This window comes from Eubalaena glacialis, chromosome 15, assembly GCF_028564815.1.
Source record: "Eubalaena glacialis isolate mEubGla1 chromosome 15, mEubGla1.1.hap2.+ XY, whole genome shotgun sequence".
Taxonomy (NCBI): domain Eukaryota; kingdom Metazoa; phylum Chordata; class Mammalia; order Artiodactyla; family Balaenidae; genus Eubalaena; species Eubalaena glacialis.
In genome coordinates, this window is record NC_083730.1 from 66,197,822 (window position 1) to 66,217,367 (window position 19,546).

The 19,546-nt window shown below is 63.6% G+C and overlaps 1 protein-coding gene across 2 annotated transcripts; it reads right to left on the bottom strand.

The window, feature by feature from the left end:
* Nucleotides 1–11,542: 11,542 nt before the first annotated feature.
* Nucleotides 11,543–19,035, bottom strand: TBX1 (T-box transcription factor 1). Of its 2 annotated transcripts, XM_061169734.1 has the most exons (9): nucleotides 18,975–19,035; nucleotides 18,289–18,408; nucleotides 16,753–17,113; nucleotides 14,821–14,922; nucleotides 13,987–14,158; nucleotides 13,441–13,596; nucleotides 12,756–12,823; nucleotides 12,573–12,673; nucleotides 11,543–12,290 (listed from the first exon to the last, which is right to left on the bottom strand). In XM_061169734.1, exons 2-9 carry the CDS (start codon nucleotides 18,320–18,322, stop codon nucleotides 11,830–11,832), a joined length of 1,455 nt encoding a protein of 484 aa, XP_061025717.1. In that variant the 5' UTR covers nucleotides 18,323–18,408; nucleotides 18,975–19,035; the 3' UTR covers nucleotides 11,543–11,829. The 2 variants fall into 2 exon arrangements, with proteins under 2 accessions (XP_061025717.1, XP_061025716.1); XM_061169733.1 differs by lacking the exons at nucleotides 18,289–18,408; nucleotides 18,975–19,035 and having other exon boundaries at nucleotides 16,753–17,217.
* Nucleotides 19,036–19,546: the final 511 nt, after the last annotated feature.

The following is a 19,546-nucleotide window of genomic DNA, read 5'->3' on the forward strand; positions in this document are numbered from 1 at the left end:
CCTCTGGGCACTGTGGTCTGCTCAGGACCCCACCCTCTGCCTTCTCCACGGGAGGCAGTAGGGCACTGGGTGCCCCTTTCGGGAGGTGGACCTCTGCTTCTCCGGCCTGGCCGGGCTCCTGCATCTCTCATGTGCCCCCACCCCCAGCAAAGCCAACGTTCAGGCCAGCGTCCCCTCCCGTGGGTCTGTCCTGGAGACTGGACCAGAGGCCGGTGCTAAACAGCAAAGGACTCTGTCTCAGGACCCACTTGGCCTCCTCGCTAGAGCATAGCTGTGAACATACCAGTCATTCCGCAGGTCCCGCCGCAGCTGTGACCCCGAGGTGCCGGGCGCTGGGCTGGGGCAGCCTCTAAAACCAGGCTGTGGCTGAGGACGTGGTGCCCATGCCCGCTTACATCCGCGCCATCAGCTCAGCGGTCCTTTGGCAGAATCACTGAATTCACGAAAACAGCTGTGGCAGCGTGTCCTCCCGGCAGAGGGACAGGGCACCACAAGAAGCCAGAGGTGCCTCCCAAGCGTTGGGGGTGAGCCGTGCGTGCTGCCTGCCGTGACTCAGCCCCGGAGAGGGAGAGGGCTCGGGAGACACAGTGTCCATCCGTACCTGGCCCTCACCTCTGTTGAAGGCACAGGCTCCCAGAAGATCACGGCTGCTGGCCCTGAGCTGGGCTCTGGGCTGCCCACCAAGGCCACATGCTGTGAGCAGTGTCCCAAGGACATCTTGTGGCCAAATCTCCATGCACGGGGCCGAGTTGGGTTGTGACAGCCCCGCCAGACGCTCAGGACCAGAGGAAGTGGGTCTGGGGACACAGGCATTTCTCCTGAGCTCGCCGCTGCCTGGCCCTCTTCCAGCCGCCTGGCACTCTATGGGTGGGTCCCATGGTCATCCCAGCATCGCACTGCCCTGGCCCCTCTTGGACGAGCAAGAGGTCAGCGGCGGGCCGGGCAAGTGACCAGGGGATGCAGCACAGTTGGGAATTCTCACCTTTTCCTGGGCTCCATGAGCTTCAAGATGTCTGAGAGGTCAGACCGCCACGTGCTCTGTAAACACGGCCCCGGGGGCTGGACACTGCCACCGAGGTGTTCCCTGGGGAGGGCTGTCCTGCAGGCTGCTCTGTGCCACGTGCCGTGAGCGTCTGCACCCCCAGCAAGCAAGGCTGTTAGGTGTTTGCCACCCGTGTCTCTGCAGGAGCAGCTCTGCGAGCGGTGTGCAGAGAGGAGATGACCCGAGGTTCTTTGGAGGCTCGGTGCTCAACCAGCTGGCACCTTGCGGGGAGCCTGGTCTGGGGTTAAGCTGAGCAGGCTGTGCACCTGGGCCGGGGTGGGTGTGCAGGCCCCTCCCCGCCCTCCCTGGTCTCCTGTGTGTTGGGGCTGCTTGGTCCTGCCCAGATGCGGCCACCCTCACACCAGCTCGTCTGGAGGCCCCTCGGGATCCGGGCAGGCGGGAAGCGCATGACCGGACGGAGCTGAGTGAGGTGGGGAGGGCAAGGCGGGTGCTGTGTGGTGGGGCCGTGCCCACCAGGTAGAGGCCACCAGTTCCAAAAGGATCCACTCGGGGAAGCGTCTGAGTGGGAGGCACAGCCACAGATGAGGAAGCAGGACAGACTCATGGTGGCTGAACTGGAAAATGAGTAGGCGCTCCTGGCCTTTCCCTCATCCCACCAGGAGGATGCAGGAGCCACCTGCGTGCACGGCCAGCACCTGCCCTGGGCGCTCAGACTCGGAGCTGGCGGGCAGGTTCACTCTCCGTGTCGCAGACCGGCGCCCTGTGCACAGCGCCCGGACCTCAGGCCCCAGGGCCAGTGTTCATTACCTGCCCTTCACAGAGACGTGTGTGGCTCCTGCCTTAAAGCAGAGCTGTTTTCGTGGCACTGGGCAGACGGGGGTCGGGGGGGGCGGTGAATCTTGCGGCTGCCACAGGCCAGGATGTGTTCACAGGGGCCAGGAGCAGTGCTGAGGGTCCAGGGGCCGCCATGGGCATCACGGTGACAGTCACTGGTTCTGTTCAAATAGGCCAAGAATCTTCATCAACACTCTAATAACAAAGTGTGCCAGAAACGTACTGTCACAGCAGGTAGCTGCACGCGCCTGAAGACTGTTTTGCCCCAAACGTCTGCATCCCTACAGTCCATAGGCTGGAATCCTAACCCCCAACATGATGGCAGTTGGAGGCAGGGCCTTTGGGGGGTGACTAGGTCATGAGGGTGGAGCCCCAAGAATGGGATTAGTGCCCGAACCAGTATGTGGGGCCCTTGCCCGACCCCGAATCCACCTTGGTCTTAGACCTCCAGCCTCCAGAACTGAGCAGAGTCTCTGTGGTTGATAAGCTGCCCAGCCCGTGGTATTTTGTTATAGCAGCAGGAAGAGGACAGGATGACAGGATGCCTGTGTGTTTGTTGTTTGTCAAGACGTGCATGTTGAGAAGTTGAGTCCCTGGTCTGGTCCCGTTGCTGGGATGTTAATAATCAGCCCAGACTCAGGGGCATGCCCGTGAGTCATCAGTCAGGAAGGCGGAGGGCCCACCGGGCGGTTTGTCTCTCTCCACGGGACAAGGCGGCACGGGGGCACCGCCCATGGGGTGCCTTCGGGTGGGCTCTCGGCGTGGCGGCCTTGGGGGAGTCATTCTTCGTGGGGGCACCGAGGGCTTGGCCAGCGAGCCAGGCGGGCACCCAGAGCCGCCTTTGCCTAGCCCTGGTGTGTGGGAGACACAGACCCCACCTCCTAATGGAGGGCCTTAGAGTGTTTGTAACCTTTACAAAGTGAGACTCCAGAACTGAGGATGCGCCTTGGAGGGAGAGAAACAGGCGAGAACCAGCTTCCGCGAGTCTCTCCTGAGACGTTGGAAGTAGACGTGAGGCTGTCGTTTTGTTAAATGTTTAGAAGAGTTTTTAAATGAATTTGCAACCAGTGTTTAAGTGTTGGGGAAATTTTGCTTTATTTTATTCATAAATTTTGATTTATGAACTGAGTTAGAATGTGACTATATAGGGAATTACCATTACACAACATAAAATTTATCAATCTTGAGAATTTATTGAACAATTGACTTTTTTTTTTTTTTTGGAAATTTCAAGCAGAGACCAAAATGAAGGGAAAAACCTCAGCCCCGTGTAGCCAGCGCCCAGCTTCAGCGTGAAGCAGCGGCCTCCAGGTATCAGGTGAACTCTGGCCCCCGGGGCCTGCAGCCACTTGCCCAAAAAATGGGATAGCCCATCAGGTGGGCCTGGATGGACCCCTTTCTGGATACACATCTCTCCTCGTGGGCAGGACGAGCCAAGGCCACGGCTGCACCCGCTGCAGCCTTGCCTTCCTGGCCGTGACCCCCGGCCCTCGATGGCCCTCTTACCTCCCTGGAGAAGTAAAGAGGGAGAAGGCGCTGTTTTGTGATTAGCAATAAATAACAGACCCGAGAACTACGCCAACACATGGACGAGCTCAGACACGGGGCGTGGAGGGAGGAGGGGCAGCACCAGGGTGGGGTCCGGTCAGGAAGGGGTGAGCAGGCCTGGCTCCATCTTCACAGCGAGAGGACCTGTTTCACGACAGCTGCAGTCCACCCGGTGCGGCCGCCCCGCCCCTCGTAGTCGCCCCGTGGCCCTGCCGCCCTGTCCGTCCTGGTGTCTGCAGCTCTGCCTCTTCCGAGTGTGGAGACGGGTCCCACCGTGTCCCACCGTGTCCCGTCTCCCCAGGCTGTCCAGGCCGCCTTCCCCCCTCGTCTGCATCGGGTCCTGTGGACGGAAGGATGAATGTCTCACCCACCTCCTGCCGGGCTCACCTGGCCGTGTCCTGGTTTTGTGGACGTTGGGGTGCATCCCCATCCATCCGTCCCTCGTGGGTGGATGTGCTGCCATGAGGCTTCACCCACCAGCCTGGTCATGCACGGTCCTGAGCAGGGCCAGCTGGACCCGCCCCCGAGGGGTCTTGCCTCTGCCCAGCCTGTCCTGAGCCCCTTGCCCTCCCCAGAGCACAGCCGCCCCCAACTGATCCTGGTGGGCATCCCTGTCCCTCCCTGGGGGACATGTGGGCCTTTAGAGCAGAAACTGTGTCTCAGCAAACACTGTGGGGCGGGCACGAGACGTACCTGGAAGTGTCGCTCTGGCCCCTGCCTCTCCCCACCCTGGGCCTGGCCCCCGGAAGGTCAGAACCCCACAAACAGAGGGAGAGACGCTGGGCAGGCCAGGAGGGGCCGGTGGAGGGGCCAGCAAGAGCCCAGCTCCTGGGGTTGAATGTCGGGGGTCGGTGGTCGGCACAGGCTCTGACTGTGAAGCCTCAGTGACTTTCCTGGTGGTTTCAGAGGAGCAACAGGGGTCAGTGAAAAAGATCCCACCATCGCCTGCCCTGCACGCCCCTTCTGCTCCAGAGCCAATGGGACTGGCCGGGCTCTGGTGCTGGGAGGGGCTCTCTCCCGGGTCCTGACCCCACACCCAGACTTGAGCCCAGGGCTGGATGGCCTGCCTCATGGCAAGTCTGGGTCCCTGGGCACCAGGGGGCTCGTGGAAGGGGGCTGGGTAGACCAGGCCTCGTGGACACGTAGCCAGGAGAGTGGCTCCCGTGGGAGGGGCACTCGCCCACCCAGTTGCCACCCAGCTGCGTGCCAGGCAGGCTGAGGGGCTCAGAACACTGTGGCCGCACTGCGAGCTGCTCCAGACCCTGTGACACCTGCCCTGAAGATTCCTGTGCACTGCAGGGGGCCGGCCTCCACCCACCCCGTGTGACAACCGACAGTGTCTCCAAATGCTGCCCAAGCTCCTGGGGACAAAACTACCGTGTGAAAAACTGCTGGTTTAGAGACAGTTGAGGACTTGATCAATTTGAGATGAACAGCATGGTTTTTTGCAGACTGTGGATAATCCAGCGGTTTTGTTATTTATTTATTTATTTATTTATTTATTTATTTATTTATTTATTTATGGCTGTGTTGGGTCTTCGTTTCTGTGCGAGGGCTTTCTCTAGTTGCGGCAAGTGGGGGCCACTCTTCATCACGGTGCGCGGGCCTCTCAGTATCGCGGCCTCTCGTTGCGGAGCACAGGCTCCAGACGTGCAGGCTCAGCAATTGTGGCTCACGGGCCTAGTTGCTCCGCGGCATGTGGGATCTTCCCAGACCAGGGCTCGAACCCGTGTCCCCTGCATTGGCAGGCAGATTCTCAATCTCTGCGCCACCAGGGAAGCCCAATCCAGCAGTTTTTAATTGTTAAATATACATAAATATACATTAAAAATCATTGCCATTTTAACCATTTTTAAGTGCACAGCTCAGCGGCATCAAGTACACTCACACTGTCCTGCAGCTGTCATCACTGTCACCTTCAGAACTTTTCATCTTCCCAAACTGACACTCTGTCCCCAACAAACACTTAACTCCCCCTCCCCCCACCCCTGCCCAGCCCCTGGCCCCCACCATCTACTTTCTGTCTCTGAATCTGACAAGCCCAGGGACCTCATGTAGGGGGAACCACACAGGATTTGTCATTCTGTGTCTGGCTCATTTCAACAGCATCACATCAAGGGTCATCCACGTTGTAGTGTCAGAATGTCCTTTTTATTCCCCTGTGTGGACAGTTCATATCTTTTTATCCATTTTTCAATTGATCAGTTCTATCCATTGATCAGCTATTGACAGGTGGGCTGTTTCCACCTCTCGGCTGCTGTGACTTGAGCTGCCCTGAGCGTGAGTGGACAAGTTCGGGTTCAAGTCTCTGCTCTCAGTTCTCTTGGGTCCACTCCCTGGAGTGGAATTGCTCGGTCATATGGTAATGCTATGTTTCACTTTTTGAGAAAACTCTAGCTTCCCACAGCATCTGCACCAGTTTACATTCCCACCAGCAGTGCACGGGTTCCAATTTCTCCCCATCCCCACCAGCACTTGTTATTTTCTGTTTGTTTTGTGTTGATAATATCCATCCATCCTAATGGGTGTGAAGTGATCTCTTGCTGTGGTTTAATCCAGGTTTTATATTCATCGTTAAGTTATTTTCTGGGTGTACACATGATAGGATCTCTGGCTTCTGGGAACTTAATTCCCTGGGGAGAGACACATGCATGGAAGCAGCTGACCACTGGAGGGACCCAGCCACAGAGCGCAGGGCTGGGCCGGCTTCCGGGAGCGAATCGGCCCTGTCAGCACGAGGAAGAGGTTATCCCAGCCCACCTGAGACCAGGCCCCTTCCTGGCAGCAATGGTGTCGGGCTGCCTGTTGCCTGGGGGCTCCCGCCTGCAGCCCGCCCATGAGAGGGCGGGATTGGCCCCCATGGCCTTGGACTCAGGAAAGCAGGTGATGGCAGGACAGTGACAGTGGCAGATGAAGCCCAGGCAGCTCTGGGGCCAGCCCTGCAGCACTTTGTGGGCACGACTGGGTGTCCAGCTCTCCTGAAGGGGGTGCTGACTGTGTCCTGGGCCGTCTCTAAATGGACCCTCCCAGCCAGCCACCCAAAGGGAGGGAGGGATTGATCATCAGAGCCAAGGAGGTGAAATGTGCCTGGGACACCCCAGCCCGCAGAAGGGGAAACAGGGCCGCCACCCGCCTCCTCGGGGTGGTGGGTCAGCTCTCGGGTAGCGCTGTCTGGTGAGGGAATACAGCAGCAGGCACGTGTGGGGCGTGGCCTCTCCTCGGCCACCCCCGTGGACAGTGACTTTGCCCTAAATGGCCAGAGGCTTCTCGCTGGCATAGGCCGGCCGCGAGGTGGTGGGTGGGTGAGTGCCCGCCTCCTGGCTCAGCGGCAGCCCAGTCCCCACCTCACAGGGTCTCCCAGGAGAAGGGCCCAGCCAGAGAGCTTCCAGACGGGCCAGCCGCGTCTTAAGGAAGCTTCCTGTTTTTCTTAGCCCCTTTAAGACTCCACTCACTGTTACCAGAAGGGTGACAGTTTGCACAGACGCGGCTACTTCCATATTTTGCTTCAGCCTCACAGCCACACCCAGGGGCTCCGAGTCCCCAGCACAACGTTGGAGGGGAGGAGGTGATGGCCTCGCGCCCGACCCGGGTGTGTGGGGCTCCTGCAGCCCCGAGCCCCACCTGCTGGCCTCAAAGGAAGCGGCGGCCAGTCGGCCCTCGGGCACACAGGGGTCCCAGCGCACTAAGGCATGTGGGAAGGGCTTGTGTTCCGGGCAGCAACCCAGTCTACCAGGCAGCCCCTGCCATGGAGAACCTGCCTGCCCTTGGGGACGCCCCCCCTGCTGGGGGAAGGTCCAAGTGCAGCCGGGGCCTTGGAGAGACCCCAAGCGCTGTCCTCTCCCTGCATGAGGCCTCCATTGGCCTGGCTGCCATCACCACCTTCACTGGGTGACGAGGTCACAAAAGGTCCTGGGAAAGAACCTAGAAAATGCATCCTGGGATAAAGGTTGGGCTCTGAGATGGGAAAAAGGGGAGAGGAACTGAGGCTAGGATGACCAAGAGGAGCCAGGAGGAGGCTGGGAAGACAGGAGTGCTGGGAGGGGCATTGTCCTGGAGGGGCCAGTGCTGGGGGAGGGGCTGCGGAGGATGAGGGTCTCCTGGGGGTGGGTGGGGGGGCTGGCTGTCTTCGGGGCAAGAGGGTAGCCCCCAGAGCTGCACGGGCCCTACCCAGTGGGCACACACACACGTGGCTGAGAAAATGAGCCTTTCCTCAGGTCCGGCCCCGTCCACCGGAGGCGCAGGCTCCTGCTGACGCCACCAAGGAAGACTGAGCCTTTGGATGTCCGAGATGGCATCTCTGGATCACTGGCATGGAGGTCCTCGCCGCAGGAGCACCCGGCTGTCCGCCAGCCCAGGGGGGCGCCGTGGTGGGGCTGGGAGGAGGGGGTTAGGTGTGTGCTCCGTGCAGTCGAGAGCTGATAAAGGATGTCAACATTCCTCTTTATAATTAAGAAGATAATTTAATCGCTGCTATTAAGACCTCAGCTCCTCCCGAAGTGGGCTGCTTTCAACAAAATACCTTTGGTTCTGCTGTTTCCCACACACAGACCTGGCAGCAGTTAAGTGGAGACGCCGAGATTCCAAAGTTTCATCTCGTGAACCCATCTGGTTTGAAGTAGTACAACAAGCAGGAAAGGGAATTGAATCAAAGGCACAATTTGAGTTTTTCTAAATACAGAAAACGTGTGAGGTAGACCAGCAAACACCCCATCGTCCCCTCCCAGGGCTGGGCCGTGTCCCCTGCCTGTTCCCAGCTGGGCCCGAGTCAGGACACAGAAGCCGCTTCCATATTGGGGAAGGCACATGGGGACAGGCCTGTGCGGAGGTTCTGCCCGGTAACCCGCAGAACCGAAGGGCCTCACTGGGCCCACCCAGAGGAGGAGGGGGCCCCCCGTCACAGTAGGGAAACCAAGGCCTGGGCCTGTGGAACCAGGCTCGCCCCCTTTGCACCCAGCTCCAGCTGGGCTGCACTCCGGCCTCCATGGGAATCATCCTTTTGGTCCTAGAAGAAGCTCCTGGCCCCCACCTCCCTCTGGCCGCCTGCACGTGGCTTTGATCTGCAGCAGCACCTGGAGGGCACTGCATCACGCTCCCCCGCCCCCACCCCCGTCCATGGCCCACATACCCTCTGGACCTCCCCAGCCCCAGGAAAGGGGCTGCAGCCCCACAACCGCCAGGGCCCTTCCCTCCTCAACTCGGGCCTGAGGACCACCGGACAGACCACCTGCATCCCACGGCTGGCAATGCGGTGCAGGGGGTCCGTCCTGAGCATCCTCACACCAGGGGGGGCGGTTCTGTGGGGTCGCAGGGCTCCAGAGCAGGGGCTCTGGGGACTCAGGTGAAGGGGTGCAACTGCCGGGCTTGCGGGGCGCCTGGCACCGGGCAAGTCTCCAGAACCGCCAGCCATTTGCGCCGGGGGCACGGGGAGGGCAGGCAGTTCCCGAGCCTCCCTGGGAGCTGGGCCCTTTACGTCCCAGACACAGGCTGTGGGACGGAGGAAGGCGGCAGCCGGTCCAGGGAGCCGCCTACTGCTGGGCATTGTCACCCCGCACCCCAGGGTCCTTGGGCTCCTGAGACCCCTGATGTGGGGCCCGAAGGCCCCACCCTCCTCCACTTGCTCCCGACTTTCCCTCTTTCACACAGTGGACGTTGTTGTTCTTTGAAGAGCTTCGGGATTGAAGAGTCCAGAGCCCCTGGACCAGAGCTCTGAGGTCCCTCCTGGTCCTAGCTCTCATCCTCGCTGCCCCGGCAGCCAGAACCTGGGGACAGGCAAGAGGGGTGGAACAGGGCCTCTGGGCCGACAGGGAAACGCAAGGAAGATGCTTGTGGGGCATCCAACAGCTGAGGGTGAGCTGTCGCCCCGAAGAGGAGGGGTGAACAGGACCCCAGCCACACACAGAGAAGGGTCGGGGTGTGGGAGGAGGGGCCGGAAGAGGGAAGACAATGGACGGTCCCAGGGAGGATGCCTGCAGCTGAGGGTGCTCACCAAGCACTTGGGTCAGGATGAGTGACCGAGAGAGGCCCAAGCGCCTTTCTGAAACGCGAAGCCCACAGCAGAGGCTGGGTGCCCCAAGCCAACCCTTCCCTCTGACCCCCAGGATAAAAGGCAGGGTGACGGCAGTCTGTGGGGGTGATGGGCAGCACAGCACCCACTCGAGAACAAACAAGCACCCTTCACCGGAGACTGGACACTGGTCTGAGATAGAGAACCCTGACCAGCGCATTGTGGCCGGCTGGGCACCCGGCTCACGACCCGCGTATGACAAGTTCTCAGCCAGGCCAACTTACCTGTGGGGGCAGCGGGAGAGAACCCGCCTCTGGGGGCCGTTCCCCAGGGCAGGCGACCGTCTGCAGGGTCTAGCCCACAGGCCGCCTGGCTCTCTAATGCAGCCGGCCGGGAGCCGGACGTTGACCTTTATTCTGTCCCGTTCATCAGCGTGTGCGCGGCCCCACATCAGACAGCAGCGGGGCTCTCCCTCTCCAGTGGGTGGTGATCTCAGGAGGGGCCACGCTCTGCTGAGTCCTCTCACCTGCAAACGCCAGGTACCAGCGTTGGTTCAGGGGAAGCATCTCCTCACTTTAGCTTTGAACAAAACCAGGAAAGAGATTTCTCCACCCATGGTTCTCCCCCGGTCTGGATGGTGAAAGTGTGCAGCAGGGAGAGGGAGGCCTGAGAACCACGGTGGTCCTGAAGGGGTGGCCGGCGCCCACAGGGAAGACTAGTTCAGCAGGGCAAACCACTGCCCATCACTCCTGCAGGCCTCCCAGGACAAGGGGGTGCTGGGTGCATTTGTGGCCCCCAAGCAGGGGAGCCCAGTGGCACAGCTGGCTCACCCAGAGGGAGATCTGCAGTGGGGAGTAGACAGTGTCCATCAGGGGTGATGTCCAGGGATCCCCTCAGGAGTGCGTTCCTGAAGCTCTGTCCACGGAGCCTGCTGGCCACTCAGGTAGATGCTGCAAGTCTTCATGCCCTGGCACCAGGTGCCCCATGAGGCTCTGGAGGGCCCTGGGCTCCAGAGCTCACCCTTCAGCAGCCTTGGTCACCACCTCCCTTCCTAGACCTGCCTCAAGGGAACGGTTCCTGCCGTCCAATTGCTAAGCTCTAGGTCACTTCCGCCTCCAGGACCAACACATCCGGGAAAAGAGTCCAGCGCAGGGCAGGCATCAGGAAATGGCTGGCCGTGTCCTTGGAGATGTGGTGCCTCCTGGCAGCGATCGACACAAATACACTGGGTCAGGCACAGAAGGGGGACAAAACCTCGGCCACTTGCATTTCCCGTCCGTCTCGTGTCCAAGTCGGCAGCCTTGACGTTGACAGGCTGTCAGCTCTTCCTGCCCGGACTCAGGAAGGGAGGGATCAAAGGGTTCCTCTGGCCCCATCCCTGTTGTTGAGCTAATAGGTCCCTCACCACCTGGCTTGGGAAAAACGCTTCACAGGCAGGTTTCAAGATGACTCATGACCACTGTCATTGTGGCCCCGTCCAGGTCACTCCGTGGGGACACTCACAGCAAATAAAGTCAATAAACAGGGGAAAACGCAGGCCTGAGCCAGGGCCAGCCAGGGAAATGCTACAAGAGCAGAACTACCTGTTTTTGTCTTTCCGATAAGAGTCAGGGCTTCTCCCCTTCCCAGCACCCAACGGACAGTGTCCTGTCCTGCATGACCAAGACCGTTATACCAGCTTCCGTGGAAAAACACACAGGACAGGCACCGGCCTGAAAACAGGCCAGGGGTGAGGGCCCAAGTCCTAGAAAAGGGACAACCGCCAAGTGAGGAATTTAACAAGGCCGGATGCACACCTGGGGCCACAAGGTGGCAGTGGGGGAGGGGCGCGCGGGCCGGGCTGGGAGGGGCGGGGAGAGGACGCAGGGAGGCGTGGCCGGGAGGGGGCTGGGAGGAGGGGCTCGGAGCGCACCTCAGGGGCCCCCCGCCCCGCCCAGGAACCGGCTGCAGGGAGACCCCGAGTCCCCGAGTCAGCCCGGACTCGCTCTCCCCGAGACATCCCGCGCGATGTGACTGGACGCAAAGAAATGGACACTCAGGCAGCTTCCAAAAGAGGCGAAACCGTTTATCAAGGCGGCGCCGGCGCGGTATCTACAGTTATCTACAAATATCTACAAGTATCTACACCGCCTGCAGACGGGTTCTCGGGTCGTATACACTGCAACTGCCAGCCGGGCCGGGGGACGTCGCGGTCTCGCGGAGAACAATAAATATCACTTCCTTCCGGCGCGAACCGCGCACTTTGGCACTGGCGGTGCGGACCCGGGGCCCTCGGGGCTGAGGAGTGACCCGCGGTGGCCCTGGGGCCAGGGGGCCAGGGAACCAGGTCCTTGGACAGCTCTGGGGCTGGCGGATGGAGGCCCCACGGCTTGGAGGCCCGGGAAGGGGGCCTCCGGTGGCCCCAGGCTAGGTGGACCGGACCCCCAGGCGGGCGCCCGCATTATCTGGGGCAGTAGTCGTAAGAGCCAGGCGGCGCGGCCCCGGCCGATGAGTACATGCTGGCGGCGGCGGCGGCGGCGGCCGCGGCGGCGGCGGCTGCGGGGCTCACGGTGGGGTGGTGGTGCGGGTGCGCGTGCGGGTGCGCGTGGAAGCCGTGGCCGCGCAGGCCCGGCAGCGGGTAGGGAGCTGGCCGGCTCTTAGCCCCGAGGTAGTGGTCGTAGGCGGTGGCCGGGTACTTGTAGGGGTGGTGGTGCAGCGGCTCCGACGCGCCGGGCGCCTCCAGGCGCAGCTCGGGGTGCGGGGGGCTGGGCCGGCCTCCGGGCGCGCCGGGCAGCGGGACGCCGGCCCCGGGCAGCGCGGGGCTCAGCACCCGCGCCAGCAGCTGCGGCGGGTGCGCCGGGTCCCCGAGCACGGCCGGGCCGCCCGCGTCGCGCTCGAATTCTCGCCGGGCCTCGGCCGCGTCTGTGGGGAGGGCCGAGGGCTGAGCCGCGGAGAGGCCCGCGAGAGCGCGCCCGCCCCCGCCCCGCGCCCCTGCCCAGCCCCCGGCCCTCCCCGGGGGCCCGCGCCCTCCACTGGGACGGCGGGCGGGGCGGGCAGGCGCAGCCGTCAGGCCGGGCGGGCGAGTGCGCGCTTGCCCGCCGCCGCGGCCGTTGTGCAACCGGCGCGCGAAGGCCGCGAGCGCCCCTGCGGCGCAGGCGAGGCCGGGCGCGGCCGTCTGCCCAGATCCCACGACCCCGGCCCTACCTTTCTCCGCGCCGTTGGGCTGTGTCGGGGAGGCCACGGGGTTCCGCGAGCGCGCAAAGGCGCTCATGAGCGGCAGTGCGCCGGGCCGATGGTTCCGGGGCCTGCGGGAGGGAGGTGGGCGGCGGGTCAGGGGGCGCCCGGCCAGGCGCCCGCGCGCTCGCCGTCTCCTCGGGGGACACTCACCAGTCCTCGGGGTCGCAGTCTCGGAAGCCTTTGGCGAAAGGGTTACTGGCGATCTTGAGCTGGGTAATCTGCAGGGAAGCGGGCACTGAGCACCCGGCTCCAGCCCCTGCTCTTGGGGCCAACGGACCTCGGTGGAGGGGAGGGGAGCGTTAGGAGAGCCCCCCCCAACTCAGGAAGGGCCCCTCTACTCTCGGCTGACCAGAAATACCTGGCCCACAACTGCTCCCTCCCCCGCAGGGGTTGTGCCTCTCTCCTGGGGCAGGGGTGCTGGGGAGACCCCTTTCTCGCTAAGGAACCTGTCTTTTCCGTCCCAAGTGATTAGGATAGAGACCCTGTGCCCCCGGCTGGGATGGGAATGTAGTCACTTCCACCCCCCGCCCCGCTGTGGTCCGGAGTGGAGGGGCACCCTAGGAATCTGGGTAAACCACGCATCAGGCCCCTGATGGGGAGTTTCCGGAATGGTTTGGAAAACAAACTTTCAGGCCACAGTGACAGTTCCCGCTTGAGAGGTCAACCTGATAGGAGGCTGGTCCCGCCTGCAGCAGAGGGGAGGGGGCTGCCTGAGGCTCTGGGGGTGGGGCTCCATCGAGTGGGGTTTCCAGGAATGGAACCTTCTGTCCCCCAGGCAGCAACTGAAAATTGCACCCCTGCCCAGAAGTGTTGACCGGGCCACCCCGGGCCTCACCCGGTGATTCTGGTAGGCAGTGACCGCAGTGAAGCGTGTCTCCTCAAACACAAAGGTTTTGAAGTTCTCCTCGGCGTATTTCTCGCTGTCTTTGCGCGGGTCCACATAGACCACGTGGAAGCGTGGCTGGTATCTGTGCATGGAGTTGAGAATAATCTGGAAGAAAGGTGGTGAGGGCCGAGCTAGGAAACCAGCCAAGGTCCGGACGGGCAGTGAGCTTCCAGACAACTCGGCAGAACCCTGAGCTCCCAAAAGGAGGCTGGGCCGTGGGGCATCACCGCCTGGATTCCAAAGGCTGCTGCCCTCACCCCCCACCCCGCACGGCCCCATCCTTTCCAGTTAAAAAGCCTCCAGCAAAACACAAGGAGTGGGGCGAGGGAAGCAGTGTGACCCACCAGTCCCTGAGCCCCTGACCGGAGGGCTGGCTCTCCTTGGCCTGTCCCTCATCCACACCCAAGCTGCCCAAGCTCTGCCTCTGGCTCCAGTCAGCAGGGACTCCCGAGAGCCTGCTGGGGGACAGGGCGGTAGCCTGGGGGGGTCGCTCACATGGCCATTGTCGTCCAGCAGGTTGTTAGTCAGCTTGAGCTTGTCGAAGGAGACGATTTGCTTCATCCACTGTGCCCCCTTGGCCGGTGAGTCGGGGTGGTAGTGTACGCGGCCGGGCGTGGCGGGGTCTGCCTTCCCGGCCACCAGCCAGGACGAGCTGTGGAACGCGTACCTGGGACGCCGGGGCAGGGGCCACAGCATGCTGGGGTGAGGGCCTTGCTGAGGGAACCCCGAAGGTGCCTCTGATGAGGTTCCCACAGGTGAACGGGGAGCTTTTCCGGGGGCAATGTGAGGAAAGAGAAAACTCCCCGTCCTGATACACAAGCGGCAGGAAGCGACCAGAGGGAGGAAGCCGGGCCCTGGCGCCACATTTCGCCGCATGCGGGTCGCTGCTCTGGGCCTCCTGTGTCGCCGGCGCGGCAGGAGCCCAGATTGGGCCACGCCGGCGGCCTAGGGCGCAGGGCGGACCAGGTTCTCTTTATTAATTGCTGTTAATTGTCCGGGCGGCCAGGCCCGCCCTGCATAGTCTCTCCTGGCCACCCCACCTTTCCTGCCAGTTCTGGGGCCCAGCGTTCCCGGGGGGTGGGGGAAGGGACGGGGTGCCGGCGCTCACCTCTCGGGAGAGGGGCTGTGTGCGAGGGGCCAGCCGGTGGGGGCCCAGCCTGCATGACCCCCTGAGGGCCACTCCCCAGAACTGCTGGGGGTGGGGCGTGTGGGTCTGGGGTCTGGCAGGAGTGGGGAGGGGGCACCGGTCACTACTGTCCTGGGCCACCCACCCTCACCAGCCTGGCCAGGCAGGGACCCACCGCCCTCCAGGCCCGGCTGGGCGCTCACCGGTAGCGCTTGTCGTCCACGGGCACGAAGTCCATGAGGAGCATGTAGTCGGCCATGGGGTCCATGCCGAAGAGCTTCACTTGGAAGGTGGGGAACATGCGCCTGGGGGCGGTGGGACCTCGGTCACCTCAGGTGGGGGAGGGCAGGGCGGCCCGCCTCCACCAGCCCAGGACGTGGCCTCCCCGCCGGGCCGGCCGCTGTGCTGGGTGGGGAGGCCCCTCGTCGCATCTCCCCTCACTCGTCTGCTTGACTAACCCGACCAGGCCCCTGCCCAGCCGAGGGCGAGTGGACGCAGGACAGCCCCCTGCCCCCTTTTTAGAAACACAACAATGGCGAACTCAGTGCTCGAGCCAAGCCTCCACTCTTGAACACAGGCCTTTGGCTTCTTCCGCCAACTTTGCCCGTGTAGACCCAGCCTAGCAACTGCCGATCCAGCCGTCCCATCCCGAGCTAGCTTCAGCCGGCAGTAGCACCGGCCCCCGGGATCCTCGGCCCTCGGCCAGGCCTCCCCTGCTCGATCTAATCAACCGCCCTAAGCTCCCGGCTCGAACAAAGTGAAAGCGAGGCCGACCGTGTGATTCTGAGGAGTCCCAGTCGCCCTTTTGGCTGGATCTGCGGCTGCTCCCCAGTCCCTCCAGTGAGGCCAAGCCTTGGAGTCCACAGTCCCGACTCTGAGGCCCTGTCTCCCACCCAGTGCTGGAGTCTCCCCACCTTCCTCGGGGACACACGCAAGTTCCCAAGATGCAGCTACTCAAGGCTGATTTGGCTTGTGTCCTTGGGGTCCCCTAACTCTTCCCTCCCCTGGGCTCCGACTCAGTGACTGACCCGGGCTCTGGAAAGGACATTCTGTGGCTCCTACCCTGGCCACTGGCCATCGGCCGGCCTTGCCCTGAGTGTGGGCCGCTGGGCCCTGGAGGACAGCATGAGGCCCCCACCTGCTGGTCCTGCAGCTTCCCCTCACAGGCAACTCCTTGCGGGCGGTGGGCAGAAAACAGATGCCAGCCCTCCTGGACAAGCCTGCCACCCCTGCCCTTGCCTCTGCAGGCCAGAGAGGGCTGCAGAATGCTGGCTTCTGGGGCGAGCCTGGCCCCGCCGAGGCCCTTGTTGGGCTGGACTGGGCCGGAGGCTGGGGCACAGTCCTCATGGGGTGCCAGGGGGAGGCCAAGTGCCCAGGGCCAGCAGGAGAGCCTGGAGAAGACCCCTGATCTGGAGCTGGGCACAGGCCCCAGGCTCCCCGGGCGGACACCGCGGCACGGAAAGAGAAACCATGAGCAGGCTCTGCAAATAGGCCCTGAGCTCCCCTTGGCTGTGTGGACCCAGAGCTGGTGTCTCCTGTGTACACTAGACACAGACCAGCACCCGCCTTTGTCTGCCGGTCAAATTGGTTGCATCGCAAAACTTGTTCCCCTTCTCTCTGGGCCCTTAAAACAAACACAGGCCAATTGAAGGCGGCGGCCCCAGCAGCAGAGCCAGGCCCCACCATCGCCCGAGACGTAGGCCTGAGAAGACTGGATAGCAAACTCCCCTGAAACACAGCACAGTTTTGAAGGGTCTTAACTCTCTCCTACAACGTTCCGGACAATTGCCCCATGACCGGGCTGCGCCTCTATGTAGCCCGGATGGACTGAACTAGGGAACCAAAGAAGGCAGTTTCCTCTGAAAAGTTGGGATCCACTGGGATCTGCCAGTTGGTGAGGCCCCTGGGAGGGCCCGGCGAGCTGAGCCGGCCCCTGCTTCAGGCGCCGGCGTCCTGGGGCTGAGGGTGCACCCGGGCGGCCGCGCTCCTCCGCCGGCCCCACCGCCCGCGCGCCAGGCGGCTGTCGCCGGAGCCGGGACCCAGGAGCGGAGGAGCCGGCCGCGCCCCCACCCCGCTTGCCGGCCCCGCTCGCGTGCGTCGGACCGAGGCGCGCGGCTAGGGAGGGGCGCCCTGACCTGCCGGCCTTGGTGACGATCATCTCGGTGCCCAGCTGGTTGAACTCGTCCCACAGTGCCTTCATCTCCAGCTGCACGCTCACGCTGGCCACCTTCGCGTTCTTCTTCACCGGCGCCTTGGCGGCGGCCGTGCAGCTGGCCCCGGGGCCCTCAGGCTCGGCAGCGGCGCTGGTGGCGGCCCCGGCGGCCGGCGCGAACGGGTAGGCGTGCGGCGGGCCCGGGGCGCCGGGGGCGGCGGCGGTGCACGGCTCGTAGCGCGGCGGCGGGGGCTCGCGCGGGCCGTACGGGTCGGCGCCCGGCGACGCGGCGCCCGGGAAGCCCCCCGCCGCCCCCAGGCCGCTCAGGCTGCTGGCCGTGAAGGCTGCAACGTCGCAGAAGTGTGAGAGCTGCGTGAGCCACGGGCTGGACACCGCGGAGATCATGACCCGCGGGCCGCGCCGCCCCGCCGAGGTGAGCGCTGCCCCGCGCCCCGGGCCGAGTGGCGGGCGCGCGCTGCGCCGCGCCCCGGGCCGCGCCGCCCCACGCCGCCGCCCGCGGAGCCGCCCCGCCCCGCCCCGCCCCGCGCCCCCGCCCCCGCCCCCGCCGAGACAATGGCCTCCCCCAGCCCCCTCCCCGCCCCCGCCTCCTCCCGGCCCCCCGACCGCCCGGACCGGCTCCCCGGAGCGAGCGCCCGCCGGCCGCCCCTCGCTCTGCCGCCCTCCCGCGTTGCACTTCTCTCTCCGGGCTCTTTGCAATTTGTTATTTCCTTACCTTTGTCTTCCTCGTTCAAGTCTCCCCTCCGCATCCTCTTTCCTCCTTCCACTATCTCTCTCGCGTCTCCTTATTTCTGTTTTATTTTCTGCCTCTTCCTCTTTTTCCTGCTAGCCCCTCAGCGCTTTGTCTTTCTTTTCAGTCTGCCTGTTCCCCTCCTTTCTGCGTGCGTCTCTCTGTTATTCATGGCTTTTAACTCTTTTTTTTTTGAATAAAAACTGAACTCTTTCTCTTTTTCTCTTTTTATGACTCAACTTTCTTTCGTAAATTTTCCTCCACTTTCTCCTCTTTCGTTCTTGCCCTCTTCATTTCCTTTTCATCTTTCTTCTTTTGGGTTTTCTGTTTTCTCTCCTTTTCTCAATTTCTTTTTCTCCCGCTGCTCTCCCCCCCTTTTCCATGTCCCCTGACAATCTCACGCTCCTCTCCTTTCCTCCCGCCTCTCTGAGCTCACGACCCCTCTGCCACCGCCTTTCTCTGGTCCTTCTTTCCTGTCCTCCCAGCCTCCCCTCGCCCTCTTCTGCTCCTGTGTCTAGCTGCGTGCGGGTCTCTGCAGCGGGGTCCCCAGGCTGGAGGGTCTCCAGGCTGGACAGGGGCACAGAATTTGGGCAGGATGCTCCCCTTCCTCTCCACCCTAGAGTCCAAGCTAGAAGCCTGGAACTCACCCCGCCAGAGCTCCCTCCACCCGCTCTTTGCCCGGATCCTGCCAACCCTCTTTGCTTGGGCCCCATGGCAGCGGCGGCAGGGGATCTGGCGGGCGGGTCCGTGTAGACGCAGCAGGAGGCTCACCTTCCATGTCCCTGGTGACGGTGCTGAAGTGCATCCTGGCCGGGGATCCCAGCAGCCTGCGAAGCTTCACCCGGTCGGAGAACCCGGGGCCCAGGCGAGTGGTGTGCTCTGCGGCCTTTGCTGCAACCAGAGAGGCAATGCTGAACGCGCTGGCCCGGGGAGACAGCGGGCTCCGTGCGTCCATAGGCGCCCGGCGGCCTGACCGGCGCCGCCTCCGACTGCGTGCACCCGGCCCCACCGAGGCCAGCCCAGCCCTCGGGCCCCGGGGGCGGGGGCCTGCGGTGCCACTCACAGCCACCGGCCCTGGGCCCAGGGGATTATGGCGTCACGGCCCCCCACTCTGGGCCAGTGGCAGCCGAGGGGCCCTGATGGGTTGAGAGCCCTGGGGGTGTGGGCCCTCCTGCTTTTCAAGGTCCCAGTCCCTTGCCTCTGCTCCCAGGGGCCTTCATGACCAGCACCCCTTGGACATCCCGCTGCTCCCCGAGGCCTGGGTTCCCTCTGTATAGCGAAGCCATCAGCTTCCCCAGCCCCCAAGGGGAGGTGGGGACGCTGGGAGCGCCCAGCCCCAGCCCCCAAGGGGAGGTGGGGACGCTGGGAGCGCCCAGCCCCAGCCCGTAGCAGTGGGGCACCGGCCCTGCCCCTGCCCTCGGCTCCTCCCGCCTCCTCTTCCCCGGCTGCCCCTGCACCTGGGTGAGGAGGGGGCAGTCCGGGCTCCGGCACTGGCCACAGGCGGACAGCCCCAGGGCCACGGCGTCGTCCTTTCCTCGGTGCTCAGGGACAGGACCCAGCCCAGCAAGCGGCCCCCAGCCCTCTTCGGTCGGCTCACTGTCGTGGCTGGGGACCCTGAGCAGAGGGACGCCGCCCAGGCCAAGCAGCCCGGGAGACCGAGCGTCACGCGCACCCGCGCGCACCGCCCGCCTCTGGCCAGGACGCTTATACATCCGGAGGGTGGGCAGTGCCCGCTCCTCCGACCTCCCCGCGCACCGGCCCGGTGCAGGGAGGGCCGGGGGCGGGGCCTGGACTGGCCGAGGGAGCCGAGGACACGTCGGAGGAATTCAGGCCGCCGGCCGGGTCGTATGCTGCCCCTCGCTCACCACCCACCCCACAGTCAGCCTGCCTGCCTGGGAAGGCCCTGCTGCCCAGTTGGGCCTTCAGGCCCAGGCATCCCGGACGCTAAGACCTGACTTGGCCTGCGCTTCCGCGCACCTACTGCATCTGAGGCCTCTCTGCCCAGTTCAGGGCATCCATGGCCTTCCAG